Genomic DNA, 18,386 nt, shown 5'->3' on the forward strand with positions numbered 1-18,386 from the left:
TTCTGGGTGGCCAACTGATCGAATTAAATTGCGCAAATTCATCCAAAGTCACGTTCGAGATATTTGATGATGGGATCATTTTATTCGCAATCGTGTTCTTTCGCAGGTTTAGTTGACGTGTCTATAATTTGAAACCATTAACACCTTTGGAAATCGAGATTTCTCGACGTGTCGTTCAATTGCCAATAGCCAACAGCCACGTCAGTTGCAATTCACAATGGCCAATATTCGACTATAAAAGCAGCCGTATTTGCGAGTGAATGTCACAGATATTTTCTGATCTTCAAACAGTTTAATACACTCGCTGAATTCTCATCATGAACTTTAAGGTAAAAGTCGATTCCTTTTTTGAATTGTGGTCGTAATAATTATTCATTTTGCAAATTATGTCACCTGCAGGTGTTTAGCATTTTGGCTATGGTGGCCCTGGTTTTTGTCTTCACGACGTCAGCCGATCCAGCACCAGCAGCACCGGAGGAACATGGTAAAATCTGATTTGAATTTATTTTCATTATTTGTGTCGTTATTTCCCGCTGTAGTTTGTATTACTATTATATTTGGGTGATTCTTGTTTATTCGCATTGAATAGTTTCCGAAACTTTGGCCCAAAAATCTGAACCCGCTGCTGCTGGAAAAGCCGCTTCCGCCCACTCTCATCACGTCAAAAGGGTGAAGGACGGAAAGAAACACGAGCCCAGCAAACATTCCCGTGAAGCGAAAGCTGTCCCCAAGCAAGACAAGAAAGGAGCCACCGCACCCATTCATGTACCAGAGGGTGCCCCAGCTGTGGGCCCAGCAAGTTTGGCCGGCAAGAAGCCGGCAAAGCCGCAGCCTAGGCAGCCCGGTAAACCGGGTAAACCCGTTTTCGGCTAGTCCAGCGCTCAAGTTCTTGACATGTTGTCAACCGTCGAACCCGGCCATCCTCCTCTGACGATATCCACTTTTAATTTTTTACTATTTCTTCTTGTGTTGATTCGTGTTAAAAACTAACCAGTTTTGCTAAATACGACAACAAAATTACTGCAGATTATTTACTTGTACGTGTTGTTTCATTGTTAGAGAAAAGAGTTGGTTAAATGTTAAGGGTTTTAGTCAAATAGCCAGGCTAGGATGTCTCATCGTTGGTTTGGAACTAATTAAATTCGAGGACTGAAATGGCGGTCTGAACGATGTCGACGATCGTTTGGGTAAAATTGACGAAACAAATATTTCGTCAAGTCCAAATTATCGACCGAGCGGAATTCGACGAAAAACGTTTGAAATTTTGAGTCTTGTAAAAGCGGCAGAATTTTGATTAGATGTCGATCATCGACACGAAATGTATTCGCTTGCTCTACATAAGAGAGAATAAAGTCCTACGGCGCACCCCACTGTTTCTGCCTTTGCATCCAGCTCTGCCTTCTCGCAAACCGAAATCGAGTCGGCTGATTAACAACAATTCCATTTCCATTTAAACATTAATAAAGACCAGCAGTCTTTTGGCCCAGAATCACTGTTACGGTACGAGAGAAAAGGGCCCTGGTTCTTATCCCTAGGCTGCAGGACGATGCTCTAATAGCGCCACTCTGCTCAGCTGTTGGTAGACGTGACACCATTATTAATTTTCGACGTAGTATTCCTCGCCACAGATGTTAGCGCATCCTTGGAGCAAAACTGTAGACCAAACTTTCCCTCCTCTCCTATCGACTATCGTACATACTTCCATTTACGTAGCGAAGCAACATGATGGAGTGAATCCCTGTCAGGTATTATTGGCTGTTGCCCCCCCCCCTTTGACCGTCGATGGAAAGCGCATCTCAATTATGGCACAGGGTTTTCCCCACATCCTGGGGCTCTACAACATGGCAAAAAGTATCCCAAAAATAATCTATAAAGGCCATGTCAAAATGTGACTTTAGAGAGTTTAGACCAACCCATTTGAGGGTTTCTAGAGCTTAACATCTTTTTTAAATATTTGCAGAAAGCGAATTTAATATTTATTTTCAACGAGCCTATACAAGTGGGGCCACAGCGGCGCAACAAGCGTGAAAATTACGCGATTGATATCCATTCAACAAGGAATGAAATTAAAAAAAAAATAAAAGATCGGGCAGCATTGACAGTCTTCACATCAATAAAACGGTCAAGTTCAACCGATGTGAAAACCCAAAAAAAGAAAAAGCGGACAAGTGGGAATCGAGTGAGCACAGCAGTCAGTAAGGTTTCAACTATTTGATGAACCGATGCGAGTCAATCGGACAATGAATAAACAGTGTAGTCCGTGCTGGCTGCTCTTTTTCGATTGAGGAACTAACTGAAATGAGGTGAATCAAAGTCTGGAGAAAGTTGGCAACTGTTTAAACGACAAAAGAAAAATTCAAATGCCAAAGAGCAAAACGGTTCTGATCACCCATAAGTTGTTAAAATGCGCAGTGCTCTAAATTTCATCACAAGAGGAAAACCAATAATAAGAACATTTTAAATTCTCCTCATAAAACAGCTGCATCGCGGTGGGCTCAATCAGCCAGTTCATTTCCCGCGTTCAACAAATCACACCCTTGCACGCGCCTATCGCCGCAATAATTTCGGTGAGATAACTCAACTACCTCATTTATACACAACTAATAAGGCGACTCTAATTTACACTTTCCTCTACACGAGATGCCCTACATTCTATGAGTCATGTTGCGGGTTTCCGCATTTCCCTTCGTTTATCCCATACAATTAAACGGCGAATTTGTACAAATGTCGTTCGGTCCGCCTCGAGAGAGAACCAGATAGTGTTAATTGCCGAAATCAATTCTTTCTCAGCTCGTTTGTTTTCAGCCTCCCAGATAAGAGTTTGCCCTGATTTTATCCACCAACTTTCTCTGCTTTGGTTCTTCTTATAAGAGTCTATCCTAGGCGAACAGATTCCAGCACTCGAATTCGACACTTGCGCAACGCTACAACTGAGATGACGTCGTGCTGCTGCCCGTTTGTGTTAATGGTAAGTCAATCAAAGAAATCAACCAAGGCACGTTGATTCAATTTAAAAAGAAAGAAAATATTTGTAGTTGGTTTCAGTGGTCGCTGTGAAAAGTGCGACCCTTCCGTGTTACTCGGCGGAGTGGAATTACAACAACGTGGAATCTCCCAGAGTCCCGATCTTCGACACGACCCCCTTCAAAGAGGCTCCGCCGTCTTACGTCTCGACCAACGCCCGACGCCACTATTACAGACGGCCAGTATTGAACGGTCACAGTTCCCAAGTGAACGCCTATTGGATTCGACCAGCCCCTTACTACCCTCCTCATCCTACTCCTACCGCTGTTGCTGCGTCGCACAGACAGGCCCAGACTGTCGTCATCGTTTTCCACCAAGAAGAATAAATGCAGCAAATCGTGTCGATGGTGGAAATAAATTGTGTGAAAAACCAAATGTTTAATCAATCAACACATTTTCGAGACCAAACAGAAACCCTCAATCGTAGCCTATTTGCGGCCGTCCGTTTAAAAAAACAAAAGAGCAAAGCGGAGCAAAAGAGCAAGGATCAACAGAGCAAAGGAGGTGGAGTAGCGTACAACGAAGAGGTTCCTGTGTAGCCGCAGGTTCCTCTTGGTAAAAAAAAAATGTCGTCTTCACTTTGCTTGACGTGTTAAACGTTGAAATATTTTCGAATGTTTACCCACAGAGAACGTTGTGAGTTACAAAACAAAAAAACAGGCCTGATCATCTGCAGTCGTTTGACACGTGAGATTTTTAATGAACCCTTGCTGAGAAAATAAAACGGAAAAAACAGATGCAGTCAACCGCCTAGCTCACAGGAATAAACATACTCCGTGACTACATATCGATTTAAAATCAACGCCACCCAAAACTGTCAAAAAGGAAGAACAGAAATCAATTGTGTCCTACCTTTGTGCCTGGGAAAAACAGCCAGGCATCCACAGTTGCTCCATCCATCAGCTGGAAGAGTTCAATGGCACCAGGACGGGATAAGGGTAAAAAGGGTGTCCTCGTGAATACACCCACACTCTCATGGGCATACACGAGAACATTGAAAGGAAGGGGAAAAGAAGAGATCCGTGACATCGTAGTTCTTCCAATCCAATGGGATGATTTTTATCTAGGTGAGAAATAGAAAATGAGTAACGAAAAATTTTTGACAGAAACAACCAATGGTCAGGAGAGTTGAAAATGAGAGTTGAAAATTAGACACTGGGTAAACACGAATTGTTAATAAATGGGAGATTTAAAGGTTGAAATGTATACACTGCATTGGTGCAGGTAATGCAGCTTTAAAGATTCTAGTAGGTCACAGGTCACTGGTAAAGAATGAAATCATTACCTGGCAAGCGGTGATCCTGAGATTGTTGCTGACGGCAGGTTAACACCTGCACAAGCAAAACTTGCATGATGGGTGGCTGTTGGGTGGTTACGATGACTGGCTCTGGCCTTGAATCTGCAAAAAGAAAAGGGTTAGAAATTAGAACATAGTACAGACAAACTTTCATGCACGACAGGGCAATTACATGATAAATGCTATTCAGGAACTAACATTACTCAAAATTTAGAACAGATTTAACTTTACTGTTTAAGCTCTCATATAACCGTTGCATTTCTATTCTTAGTTTTATTTACCCGCCAAAAACATCGAGTCGAGAGCATTGCTTGAGAAATAACTCGACACCACAGACACATCACACGAGACGATCACATTTTCGTAATTTTATTTATTGTTTAGGGGTTTTCTTTCATTTCGTGTAGCCACGTACATTTTCAAAAGAGTTACCGTTCCGTTTTCTTTATAATCTCAAACTTTGTGGGCTTATACTTCGTGTTTCGAGCTTCGTAGTCTCAAAACTGTAAAGCAGACGACACATTTTATTCTAATTAGCATGATTACGATATAACGAAAACGATATATCGATTGAAATTAGAAGTAAAAATAAATGAAACTCTCCCCTTAAAATCCAAACCACTCAAATACGATAAGGGAATAACCAATTAATAAGTTGAAGAAATAAGATTTAGTTGAAATCTAATATTATTTCTGTTTAGTTATGCAATTCCCAGGTAAGACCCCGCCCCCCAAAAAAAAAAAAAAAAAAAAAAAAAAAACAAACAAAAATCGACTAGCGTTGTCCATTGCGTAACCTTGAAAGAAAAGAAAAGAACCCCGCAAAAACACCCCCTTTTACGAAAAGAAATAGCCGACATTCTAATAACAAGGACAAAACTGACATGGAATGACATTTCCTACCTGATTTGAAGATATGCAAATGATTCACACGACGACCTTTTATTCATGTCGGCACACACAGTCGGTTGAACTAGACACCAACTAACGTTTGGTACATTGCCAAGTCACGTCAGAAATAGGAATACACAACACTTTTTTTTTAAACATCTGTCAAGAATAAGAGCTGGGGGACCGACACGCCCGACACCGACAAAGTACTCCATTACAATAAAATAGTTTCGTAGAAAAAGGAGGCGAGGTTGCAATGCCCTAGGCAGAATAGCGTTACATAAGATAAGAGCGTCAATTTAAAAAAAAAAAAAAGAGTAGTTTACTACTTTTATGGATGAAATAATTCTAGAATTATTATCGAAAAGAAAGACAAATCGCATTTATGCCATTACTCTTTATGGTTTAAGCCAGTAAAATATCCACTAACTTTGTAGATATCATTTAAATTCCAACATAAATTGGGAACGAACATTGTTGTTCGGCCGTTGGAATCTATTATTAATAGGAGATTGTGTAAATCGAATTAATTTGAAAAATGAATACCAAATTTGTTTGTTTTTGTTTTGCTGAAACGAACATAACGTTGTATTAAAAAAATGAGGGAACGGTACATCAATTAGTTAAAAAAAAAGGTAAATGCGCAAATAAAATAATTAGGTGTGAAGCCAATCAATGTCCAAACTATCTGGAATTTCGTCTTCTTCAGGTGAGTCAAATTTTGCCAACAGGATCGAAATCGGGCAGAAATATTTCGAGCCTCTTTACCTTCCGTACCCGTAACTGCTCATAAGAAAAATATAGACAAATTGAATTATAGTCGTCATTCAATTATTGACAGGTAAATTAAAGTTTAATCAACAAAAATAAGTTACCCATAGCGATGACCATGATGATGGTGGTGGTGTCCATACCCATGCCCATAACCCCCATATCCACCGTAGCCATAAGGACGACCGTAGCCGTAAGGTCGGCCGTAGCCGTAGCCTCCTCCCAAAGCCGACCCGAGCAAGAAACCCAGTCCGAATTGGCGCTTGGGTCGTCCAGCAACAGTTGCGGCCGAGTCATCGGAGGCGACCAGAGTCGGAACTTCCGGATTGACTGGAACTCCGGCGGCGTCGGCTTCCAATGGCACTACATCAATCACCTGCTGGGCAGCGCAATACGCCACCACAGACAAGCCGACCTATTATACGTAATATTCCCATTAAACGACAATTTCTTTAAAGTAGAGATTACAACTAGATAGTTAAACTCCAAAACTTACCAAGAAGAAAAGAGAGCGAGACATACTGCGGGGTCTGTTTTTCGTTGGCTGACTGCCGGCCGACTGCGATGGTGTCCGTTTGGCGTTCTAGCCTTTTATACCTGTGGTCGCTTAGACACCCGGAAGGCGGACTTTTGCCCTCCTCGAATAAAAGCAACACTGGATGGAGATTGCTAGGACAGGAGGAGGAGGAACTTTTTCGTTTCAAAAGAGAGATAAAGAAGAAGAAGGTGGTTAATAATAATGCTCTGGTAACTTGCAAATTTCAACGTAGCCAATGACATTCCCATCGGGTACATTAGGGAGAATGAGGAAATGTTTCCATAACAATTTCGTTCGTTCCATCCCGCACTCTTATTTATTTTTTTGTGTGGTTATGATGTTGTGCACAATTCCAAGAGGAACGGACTGTAGGTCACCTTGAAATTCCCCTCGTTGTATAAACAAGAACACGAGCGCCACCTGAAATTCAAAAGGCTCTCCGGTATAACGTAATAACTCAACTCCTTTAGTTTTGGTCAACAATAATTAGTGTATAATTATGAATAACAGCAACAAGTCTAATAACAGTAATAAGATAATTCATTCAGGGGTGAATGAACACTAATAAAAGGGTTGTCAGAGAAATGTTTAGCCAAAGGATCTGCTGGGAAAAAAACTTGTTCGGTAAATATGATGACGGGTCCGAATAATATTCTGCAGCCGAGTAAATCATCTCAGGCGTTTGCCTTGAATAGTTTATCCATAGTAGTGGCCCCTGTTGTTTACAAATAGCATTATTTTATTAAATTCATTTTGGGGATTGTTTTTAATTAATTAAATTGGTACCCGTAGCCACCATATCCTCCATAATAATTCGGATAATGTCCGTATCCGCCGTAGCCTCCGCCATAGCCTCCGCCATAGCCGCCGTAATATGGGCGACGGAGTGCGGAGCCGACTAGCAATCCCGCCAGGAACGGTCGGTGGCGTTTAGTTCGTCCGTCGGATGCAACCGGATCGTCTAAATTAACGTCAGCTGCTGCAGTCGGATGATCGATTTCTCCTTCATCTTTGACTGGGACCTCAACGTCCTGCTGGGCAGCGCAAAATGCTGCAGCCATCACAACAAGGAGCAAGATCTTGAAATGCAATTGAAAATCACGTTACAATTCTATCACTAACTCATAATAAAATGGCATAAAATGAAAACGACTTACCAGTAAGAGATTGCGAGCCATTTGATCACCTGCGATGCTATAGTTCAGTCTTGATGCGATGGGCAAAGTGCAATGTCGCTAAATGTCCGCAACTGCTGGCCTTATTTATACTTCAGTACGTGCTGGCCAACTTTCGTCTGCTGCTAATGCTGATCGAGAATGACTTTCAAGTTTTGCACGCAAAGAGTCACATACATTTCCCCACCAAAATGACGTCAGTGCGGGAATTGGATGAACGGCAGAGAATCAGCAGCATCTTACACGCAAGTCAATTGGAATTGATGATGTTCTTTGATGATTGCGCACCTTTCCAGCAGCTCGAGAGCAACGACCCCAGCAGACGGAACTGTACAGAAAGTCACCTTGAAATAGAAATGACTTAGATGGTACACAAAAGGTAGACATAAACCTTTTCAGATGACTAGTATGAATTAGAGACATTGTACATAGTACATGACGACATGCGACTTTCATGGGTTACATCACTACTAAAATATGGCCGACTGAAAGAGCTTCATCAAATATTGTCTACTTGTCTAGAGGGGGGAAAAGGGACTTTCCGGCTTTAAATTCTTTACACCGAAGAGATCCAAGGGGAAAAACCCAAGACGCGGCCAGGTAAACCCAACAAGTGTTCCGGATGGACAGCCATCAGTTGAGAGCTTTAACAGTACTTACTTTACCTGCTGTACAGTCTAGAGACGACCCACTTTTCTCTTTTCTCATCCATGCAATAATAAAAAAAAAGCTTTTCATCGGCTGATTTAAAGAGATGGACATCTTTGCGGGGGACTTGGTATAAAATACTATTCGTCTATTCCCTATTGGCCATGGCATTGAGAGTATTTGTCTCAAAATGGGTTAACCAAAGGTGTATACGCCAATAGACGCGAATCGAATAATTCGACAGCACCCGATGTGATCAAGAGCTCGCCATCATCCTTAACATTCAATTGGCGCGCATTTTAAAATGGATTAATTCGAAATTCCTGTCGAGTCATCGTGAATGGACACTTTTTCTTTTCTTCTAGTGGAACCTTATTCAGAATGCGATTTGCATTCGTGTCGCGAATAAAAACAGCAGCGTGCCGGTGGACATGATTGATTACTTGAACGACGTCATATTATTATATTAACTGAATAACGATAGACGAATTGCAAGTTGCTTTCTTAATATATCGGCTTTAATCGCATCGTCGTATTTCCTAGTATGTGATCAGAATTTGGCGGCCGTTATCAAAACTCTCCGACAATCAAGTTCCAGCAGGACGGAAGTGTAAGAGAGAAGAATGTTACACGGCTGGATGACAGCGTGAAAGTGAAAAGTGGATTGTGGTTAGATCAGCACGACCCGAATATAATAACGGCCAACAATGAACCTCTCGGGCGCGTTTGAATCGCAATTAAATGTCCACAAAGAATTATTTGCTCTTGATTGTTACGAATTTATTATCTCAGCAATTGTATACGACGACGTAATCAAACTCTATTTTAAAAAAGTTGCGGGAAACGAACGACGAGAATTGCCGCACGACTTGTCAAACCACAATAATGTGACCAAATGTGTACCATACAATATCGCTGAGCCATTTCAATCCGCACGACCGAATCATGTTTACATTTTCATCCAATATGTGCACACCGTGATTATCAGATGTATTACAAACATATACTAGATCGGAAATTGGGAGTGATATGGGAACAGCACAGTTTACAGCACGGCTGCAAGACACATCGGCCGAATAATAAATGAGTCGGTCATATTTCAATAAAAAGTTATCCGTATTAGAATTAGTTATGTAATAGAGAACGTCAATGTTGACTGCTCAAGTCGGGTCATGTCCATGATGATGAGCAGTCGGCAGATTTTGGGGTTTCTGCCTAATTAACTGTAAAAAATGAAGCTGGCTTTATCGGATGATTGTCCGTCTTCAAATCTCTTGCGAGTCCACCAGTTCCTTTGCTGGACGGCCCATTCGGAGTCGGGTCGGATCAGAAAACGGACTCGATCCTGCTGTCTGTCGCTGCTGAGGTAAGCTCGACGGTAGTACTGGACAGGCCAGCCTCTGACAGCAGCTGTCGATCAAAAACAAATGTGCGAATTCTAATATTAAACGTAAACAAAAGCGATTGATCTGAGTGAAGAACCTGCTGCTGCGCTGATTTGACGGCGTTGACGTCCAGCTGGGATGGCGGCCACCGTCGACAGCAAAACGGCCAACCAAACACACAAGAACTGCTAAATGACATTCAAAAGACAATTAATAGTCAAAGTGGAAAAAATAAATTTGCCTTTGTATACTAGTACCAATAAGTGATGGAATTTCATCGGATCTAGTTGTGAATACAACTACCGAGCAAGTCGAAATATTTCAGCAGGAAAGTGGACGAGAGTTGAAAATACTTTGGCGCAGTTATTGGCAGATCGAGCGGCTCATATGCGGCGGACGTTCGCGGGACAGTACGCCGATCTTGGGTGGCATACCAATACGTCTACCAACTAAATGCTTAATGTTGTGACGATTGCCACTTCGGATTCAGAAATAGTATGCACTGATCAGAACTGCATACGAACAATAAAATAATTCTTTCTTCACTCCACCGCCTAAATGAGTTATTTTACCGTGTATGGTATGTTCTGTTACAGTGCAACTCAGTTTTTAACCAAAAATTGTAAATTAAATAATGACAGGTGGGACTAGGACCATTAGTGTATTGGGAATAACAAGTACTTGTAAGTGTATCAAGGTCTTCATGGAAGTGGTCGCTAATGAAATTTCACGTGTAGGCGTGTATAATAGCGTGAGTGTTCACTTCGTGAAATTAGGGAACAAAAATTTGTGTAAGCGTTATTGTTATTAATCAACGGATGGCCTCTGTTTATACAGAAACCCTCGGCTCATAACTTGCCCTTCACATATCACTGAAATATTTCGCATTAGAAACGTTTGAATTGATTGACATTAACAACGGCTCCCATCAACAACGCAGTGGTTAATTACATGTCGTCTTAACTTTGAACTCATTTCAAAAAGTGAGCAATGGTAGTCGTGTTTTGCTCCTAGTGATCATTTAATTTTTCAGAGATATAATTATAAATATAACTAAATACACCTTTTCTGAGGCAGTCGAAGCGTCAGTTAAATTGGGTACAGTAAGATGATTCATATTCTAGAGCGGTTGCTAGTACAAATTGCTTAACAATCCCAAGATTGTAACTCTATGACCATCATGGATAAATTAATTTTCATTACTTTCGTAGTGAACATCCTTATCGAATCCATGACAACGGAATAGAGTAAACTACCTTCTAGAGGATGGTGTATCTTTTTGAATTCAAAATCAAGTCTCATGTAGCACTCTGACAACTGAACTTAGATTGCCAATTATTCCACAGGTCATTAGCTATTGTCAATAAGTACATGCATTTGAGTGAAATGTTTCTAAATATTACAATCCACTTGAACATGTTCATCACTGTTCATTAGCAAATGTCCAAATATTTAATCCAACGTAATAATTATTGCTCTCAATATAATGAAATCATAATTTTCAGCTGAGAGTTGACTTATGGCACCTAGAATCTTTCCTCTCATTCCTTTCAGAATTTAGCAATGACTAATATTGCAAAAATTGCGGTGAGAATTATACAACATCAGTTACTGTGACTCACACCATTCCGGGACCGAATTAAAAAAATATTTGCTCGACTGGTCCAGCGCACCGTAGCGGGACGGGCGCTCCGCCATGCAGAGCTAAGCCAAAACCCTCGGACGGCCAACGAAGATCGAATTCAAATCTGAATCGTCGCAACCGTTTCTGCCAGCCGGCAGCATATATGCTGCCGGGCTTTGGCTGATGCCATAGCATCAAAACCCAAAGATTACATGCGCTGCCAAACTCAATCGGACTACCGCTATAACTCTGCTTGCTGCGCTTAAATGTCGTCATTCTTTTTCGTCGTCTGCCAATTGTCTCCGACTACTTAAAAACTTCCAGTGTCCCGTTCAGTTTTTTGTTAAAAATATATACTGTGTGATATAACGCGGGTGATCTGCTGTTGCGTGAAACGGAGCGACGCCGGACTCCTTTTTGCTTCATCTCTGCTAGCCCGTTTTCTTTTCTTTTTTCCCCTTCCTGGAACAATTCCAGATGTAACCAACATGATCGGTCGTCTCTCGTCTTCCAACTGCAACTCTGTGCAAAAGCACGTGACGTATATTCTACTTTTTTGTTTCACCATTTAGCGACGCTTTCGCGCCTCCTTTCAAGACCGCCGGAATCGCAATGGATGATACATATAAGACGTCCATTCATCCGCTCACTCATGCATTTCGAATTTCCCGCTACATTCAAGTTACATCCAAAAGGTATAGGCGAATAGACGGAGTCGAATAATTCGACAGCACCCGATGCGATGAAGAGCTCGCCATCATCCTTGACATTCAATTGGCGCGCATTTTAAAATGGCATTAAAATTAAAACGAAATTCCTGTCTAGTCATCGTGAATGGACACTTTTTCTTTTCTTCTAGTGGAACCTTATTCATAATGCGATTATGCATTCGTGTCGCGAATGAAAACCTCAGCGTCCGGGTGGACATGATTGATTATGCTGAAACGACGTCATAATTGAATAACGATATAGACGAATTGCAAGTTGCTTTCTTAATGTATCGGCTTTAATTGCACGATCGCATCGCCGTATTTCCTCGTGAAAGTGAAAAGCGGATTGTGGTTAGATCAGCACAATCCGAATAATAACGGCCAGCAATGAACCTATCTCGGGCGCGTTTGAATCGCAATTAAATGTTCACAAAGAATTATTTGCTCTTCATTGTTACGAATTTATTATCTCAGCAGTTGTACGACGAAGTAATCAAAATCTATTAAAAGTTGCGGGAAACGAACGACGAGAATTGCCGCACGACTTGTCAAACCACAATAATGTGGCCAAATATGCTGTACAGTACAATATCGCTGAGCCATTTCAATCCGCACGACCGAATCACGTTCACATTTTCATCAAATGTTACGTTAATCAAATGATGTGCTGCAGTTCACACGACTGCAAGACACATCCGCAAAAAAATTACATCCGGTCATTCAATTAAAAGTTATCCGTATTAGAATTAGTTATGTAATAGAGAATGTCATCAGTGATGACTGTTCAAGTCGGGTCATGTCTGATGAGCAGTCGGCAGATTGTTGGGTTTGTCTAGCTGTAAAAAATGAAGTTAACTTTATCGGTTGATTGTCCGTTTTCAAATCTCTTGCGAGTCCACCAGTTCCTTCCACCGGCCCATTCGGAGTCGGGTCGGATCAGAAAACGGACTCGATTCCGCTGGTTGTCGCTGCTGCTGAGGTAAGCTCGACGGAAGTACTGGGCAGGCCAGCTTCTAACAGCAGCTGTCGATCAAAAACAAATGTGCGAATTCTATTATTAAAAACGTCAACAAAAGCGATTCATCTGACTGAAGAACCTGCTGTTGCGCTGATTTGACGACGTTGACGTCCAGCTGGATTGGCAGCCACCGTCGACAACAAAACAGCCAACCACACACAGCACACGAACTGTCAGATGCCATTCAAAAGAGTAAAAGACAATAGTCAGAAAGTGGTAAAATATAAATTTGTCGTTTGTACTACCAATAAGTGATGGAATATCATCGGATCTAGTTGTGAATAGAACACCGTTCAAATCTAAATTTCAGCACGAAAGTGGACGAGAGTTGAAGATACTTTGGCGATGTTATTGGCAGATCTAGAGGCTTATATACGGCGGACGTAAGCGAGCCGGATACAGCCCGGATCTCGGATGCATGGCATACCAATCTAACATAACCAATAAAAATAAATGCCTTTAACGACTTGTTTTGATGGACAAGAGAAAAGAAAAATGCGACTTCTCATCGTCGTCCAATTATACATAGACATCCACAGCAAGCGTCATACCTCGTATAATACGGTCCTTTCAAATTGACTTTATTCCCTTCACGTTATATATTGTGTTGATTAACAGTTTCAGCGTGTCGCGGACGATTTGATACAGAGGTATGTGCTGGGCGTGATGTCAATCGGCTCGTCACGTGAGTCGCAATCAGCAGTTCCGCGTTGGTTATTTGCAAGAGACACTTTTATTCTTTACTAGTTTTTTTTCTTTTTTAATTATTTTCAGAATAAACCGAATTAATCGAATTGACATGAAATCGTGAAATTTTCGTTTATAATTTTTGATAAAAAACACGGGAAACCAGCAACGTAGTACACGAAACAGGTGAAACATTCACATTCTATAATAATATAATACGACGAAATGAACGGGACTAATTAACGGGGGGCAAACAGGGATGGCTGGACTATACACAACTCAGCAATTCAATCGAAACTGCGCTATAAACTATAACTCAGCCGCCACACCAGCATCCAATCATTGATGAAATCATAATAATTAAATTAGCTGTGATAAATGTGGTGGTGGTCTGGGTGCTCGTAATCGTAACGCGTGTGAACGAATCTCCATCGATTGACTGGCCTCTGAGTGATGGGCCGTTGTCGGCGGAAGCGCATGCCATTATTCCGGATTCCGCCGAATGCCGGTGACGCTGGTGCAAAAGCATTTTGAAGGGGAACTTGATGATTTTGACCGGCTGGCCAGCCACTAGCGACGGGAGCAACTGTATCAACAATTCAAATGAATAATTAAAAGGAATTGCCCGTGTCAATTGAGACATTCAATCAATATCGCTCATACCAGCAAAGTAAGGCCTTTTAAACCTGTATCTCGAAAAGGTAGCGCTAGTCGTCGATAGGACGGCCAACCAGCAGACGCAAACGATCTATAAATCAACCAACCAATCCAAATCAGACGAGATATTTAATAAAGAAAAAACAAGAAAATAATTCGACTTGTCTCTTACCAACAAGTGGTGAAATCTCATCGGATATTTAATTCGAGTGTCGACGTCTATAAGCTCACGAATGATCGATAGCTAAAAGAACTTTGAGACTGATGCTGTTGATTGAATAACGTTCGCTTTATATACAGGTGATGGCAGCGATCGACCTTTAAGACAAACAGGTGATGCGCGTTCGTTTGGGAATGGCAGCACGTCCTGTTACACTAATCAACGGAAACACCTGCGTCATTGCGACCTCATTCGACGCCGACTATGGCAAACAACATAACGTGATGGCCATACATAAAGACGACGGCCGAGCCGGCCAGCATCTCCGATGATGCAATTATTGCCCTTCATGTAAAAGCAACGAAAAAAAATCAGCCCGCGCGAATGATATTTCGAAATCGTACAGCAAAGTTTCATAACAAACACCATCAACATTCAGCTAGCGCACCTCGTCCCTTTATTAGTTTTAATGATACGTATCAGATTGAAATAAAAACACCTGGGCGTCGCGAGTACATTCCTTAACGCACAGCGTGCAGTTGTCAATGTCATCAGATGAGTTTGTCGCAGGCCTGAATAATATAAACGTTTCGTCCATCACGCGGATGGGATAGTTAGCGCATTGCATTCAACACAAGTCCAAGGCCTTGTGGTTGTACTCCTTGACCTACATATGGGACCGCATATAACCAACCGTGAGCTTTTATAAGTTGAGATAAATTGTCTTCTTGAAATTCTTCTTTTCTCAGCGCTCGGCAGAGTTGTCAGCAAGTCTGTCCCAGTCTCCCGTTCAAATCTCAGCGTGCCACAAGCGCAATCTCTACAAAAAAATCGGTAAAATAAATCTAATTCCATTCAGATCATCATTCTGTCATGTACATTTCAAAAGGGAAAAAATCGGACGTCAAATTAGACAAACGGGTGAAATTCTACTTCAATGGGTAAATCCACGCCAGGGGGTAAATCCCTCGGTAAATCCCAAACACCTGTCTATACACTTGCACGTCATCAATAAGCTGCTAGCCGTATGGTTATCTACAAAAACATGTGGCGTTGGAGAGAGGGATTTCCTTAATGGCTTGTTCTACTATGCGACCCAAAAGCGGCACAGCATTGAGACGATTGCCTGGACAATATGTAACACAAAGATATAATAACCATAGAAAACAAGGTGGCTTTATTTCATTCGAGTTCTTGTTTAAAAAAAGGAAAAATGTGCGCTGGTCTCATAGTATATAAAGACTGGCGGCTCGCTACCTTGTTAAAATCCTTTCAACACTAACTCGTCGTGAGTCGTGAAGATTTCAAAACCTGTAAGTAGAAACTGAATCAACGCAGCAGCTCATCCCATGGCTACTAGTTCCACCTTTTCCTTGACATTGGTAAGTCCATTGCCAGCAAGAAAGCAATGAAGAAACAAATTAATTTTCCGATTTCATTTTGTCAAGTTGCTGCTGTTGGCTGTGACTGTGAGTCTGCCTTGGCACGGGCTGCAGACCCACCATCCGCTACGGGCCTTCGACGACAGACTGGCAGCCGTTGAAATCACGGCCTTCCAAACGGCCCCGTTTGAAGATGCACTAGCCGAGAGTGAAACCATCGACGTCCGGCGACATTATTACAAACTGCCCGTCAAACAGTTGGCCGCCGGCCCGTCTGCCGACCTCGCTGCTGACTTGTACCCGCCAACCGTCGCACGAGAATCGATAGCCGCTGCACACCAGAAATCTCAGACTCTAGTCGTTTTCTATCACGGCGAGAATGAAGCAAACGCAACTAATACGATATCTTCTTCCTTTCCACCAGTTGTACCTTTGTGTTGATCGCTATGGACAAATTAAAAACAAATTGGTAAAATGACAAAGGAATGCGAGCTGTTGCTGGCCATTGCTGCTAGGAAAAATTGCGGCAGTGCATATATAACATTGCTAAAAAAGTTAACTGAATCTCTTTACTTGAGTATACCACAGCCCCTAGAAAGGGGCAATATAACAAACGGAATAACAAACGCTAGACAAATACTCAAGCAACGCCCCCCTCATTCCATTACTAAAAGGGCTAGGTAAAGGGGGTAAGGTAACAAAAGGGAATTGCAACTATATTTCTAATAGCAATCAAGTCTTATCCGATAACCCCCCAAATTATTTCCCTTGGCAAGAAACTCTTGAATGGCAGTTCTGTTGCTATCTTGCAAATGTTGCGTCAGACAAGAACAAAAAACCCGAACCCCCTATCGATGGTCGATTTCTCCTACAAGAGAAACTTTGAGCTTTACTGATTGAAAGCATCAACTAATATTTAATAGGCCTGAGAAAATCGGGTTTTCCTTGTTCCCAAACCTCGTGACGTGTTTTATCGCAGTTAAAAATATGATTAAAAGACTCGCCCGTTTTTTACGCATCCTTACGTAAGAGGCGTGTCCGCTTTATAGTCAACGAGAGAAATCAGCCCCGCCTTTTTTGCGTTTTCCAACAACTGAATAAATAAATACAACAGTCATAAAATACGAATGGCTATTATATGGTCACGTTTGGCTTCGGTATAAAAAACAACATTTCTAGAAAATGAAAAATACATTTAACCCATTTAACAACCCTTTCGATATTGTCGACTCGATTTCTTTGGATGGCTCGACGCGTTATTTAAAGGGTCCGGTGGCAAATAATCAACTGTAGAAAATAAAAGGAATCTCATCCGGCCCGTACTGGTATTCCGGCGGGCGATAAAAGAGGCCCTTGATGAAACCGTGCAGCAGAGGTTTATCGAGAAGAGGTTTACCGAGAGGTCCACCTCTATACCCGTATGGCCCTCCTATGTACATATTTTTTAAATAGCTCTCGTCACTTATTTGTTTTCTCAAATATGAAATTGAATTTCATTTAGACTTACTGGTGTTTTTGTAAATGTTCTTGAAGAGGAAAGCGTCGACTTGACCAGCAGTTGAAAATTCCATGACGGCCAAGGCCTGAAAGGCCAACACCAACACAAAGGCTCGCCACTATATGATGTAACGATTCGCGCGTGTTTTTCATCAAACGGACGTTGTAGCGAATGATGACGCAACCGAAATTAGAAAAAGGAAAGAAAAGCACACGATGAAACAGCTTGGATGAGTCCGGATAAAACTATAGCTAAATGCTTAATTATACCTTCACTTGTGAAAATGTTAAACTCATTTTCAGGTTGTTGCTGCTGGGACGTTGCGTGATTCTGTGGAAAAGGACTGGGTCAGACTAAGCACTGGCTTCAATATGGGCCTTTACTGTATCCAGCCTCTGTCAGCTGAGAGAATACTTGAGAAGGAACCAGGAAAACGGTCGGTGAGGAGCTTTCACTATAGCCGAATATGTAGGCCATCAACTCGATTTCCCAACATAATTTTAAAATCAACGACTCTCCTCTTTATCTTCTTTCTTTTCATTATCGAAATGTTTTAGTCCTTTGTTCCATCCCATTTTTTATTTTTTAATTAAATTTTATTCCGTCATGCCGGAACTGAAGGGGATCAAAATTGCGCATTCTAATAGTTTCCGGCAATTTTCTCGGCATCTTTCACTAACTCAGCAGTGCGCATTCATCTTATTATTCAAAACTGCGTTCGTATAGATATTCTCATCTGCCTGGCGATCTTATGTACGACGCAACTCTAAATATACCACTGCCTGTTGATTGACTATACGACAGTCTATGTATTAGCGTGATTCGTAATTACGAATTCAGCACACGAGTCACGAAGCGAGCGTGATAGGACAGTCGCCAATAATTATTCTATGTGAATTCTTCGCTTGTTTGCTTAAAAAA

At 41.6% G+C, this 18,386-nt stretch overlaps 6 protein-coding genes across 7 annotated transcripts in view; 2 read left to right on the top strand and 4 right to left on the bottom strand.

Moving 5' to 3' along the window:
- Positions 1-18,386, bottom strand: part of LOC124312826 (exportin-1-like) — a 639,300-nt gene that overhangs the window by 259,673 nt on the left and 361,241 nt on the right. The window lies entirely within an intron of this gene.
- LOC124312831 overlaps positions 1-18,386 on the top strand; it is a 154,738-nt gene that overhangs the window by 91,839 nt on the left and 44,513 nt on the right. The gene's annotated exons all lie outside the window — the stretch shown is intronic.
- Positions 237-1,030, top strand: LOC124313489. Its single transcript, XM_046778446.1, has 3 exons — positions 237-329; positions 400-484; positions 590-1,030. The coding sequence occupies exons 1-3, from the start codon at positions 318-320 to the stop codon at positions 871-873; spliced, it is 381 nt and encodes a 126-aa protein (XP_046634402.1). The 5' UTR covers positions 237-317; the 3' UTR covers positions 874-1,030.
- LOC124313493 (chorion class B protein M3A5-like) lies at positions 5,849-6,589 on the bottom strand. Of its 2 annotated transcripts, none has more exons than XM_046778451.1 (3): positions 6,480-6,589; positions 6,088-6,398; positions 5,849-5,998 (listed from the first exon to the last, which is right to left on the bottom strand). In XM_046778451.1, exons 1-3 carry the CDS (start codon positions 6,501-6,503, stop codon positions 5,977-5,979), a joined length of 357 nt encoding a protein of 118 aa, XP_046634407.1. In that variant the 5' UTR covers positions 6,504-6,589; the 3' UTR covers positions 5,849-5,976. The 2 variants fall into 2 exon arrangements, with proteins under 2 accessions (XP_046634407.1, XP_046634408.1); XM_046778452.1 differs by having other exon boundaries at positions 5,849-5,995; positions 6,480-6,588.
- On the bottom strand, positions 6,992-7,796 carry LOC124313503 (protein suex-1-like). Its single transcript, XM_046778463.1, has 3 exons — positions 7,679-7,796; positions 7,308-7,600; positions 6,992-7,236 (listed from the first exon to the last, which is right to left on the bottom strand). The coding sequence occupies exons 1-3, from the start codon at positions 7,697-7,699 to the stop codon at positions 7,218-7,220; spliced, it is 333 nt and encodes a 110-aa protein (XP_046634419.1). The 5' UTR covers positions 7,700-7,796; the 3' UTR covers positions 6,992-7,217.
- Positions 13,887-14,733, bottom strand: LOC124313505. The gene is made up of 3 exons (XM_046778466.1): positions 14,598-14,733; positions 14,432-14,516; positions 13,887-14,354 (listed from the first exon to the last, which is right to left on the bottom strand). The coding sequence occupies exons 1-3, from the start codon at positions 14,616-14,618 to the stop codon at positions 14,134-14,136; spliced, it is 327 nt and encodes a 108-aa protein (XP_046634422.1). The 5' UTR covers positions 14,619-14,733; the 3' UTR covers positions 13,887-14,133.

This window comes from Daphnia pulicaria, chromosome 9 (assembly GCF_021234035.1).
Source record: "Daphnia pulicaria isolate SC F1-1A chromosome 9, SC_F0-13Bv2, whole genome shotgun sequence".
NCBI lineage: Eukaryota > Metazoa > Arthropoda > Branchiopoda > Diplostraca > Daphniidae > Daphnia > Daphnia pulicaria.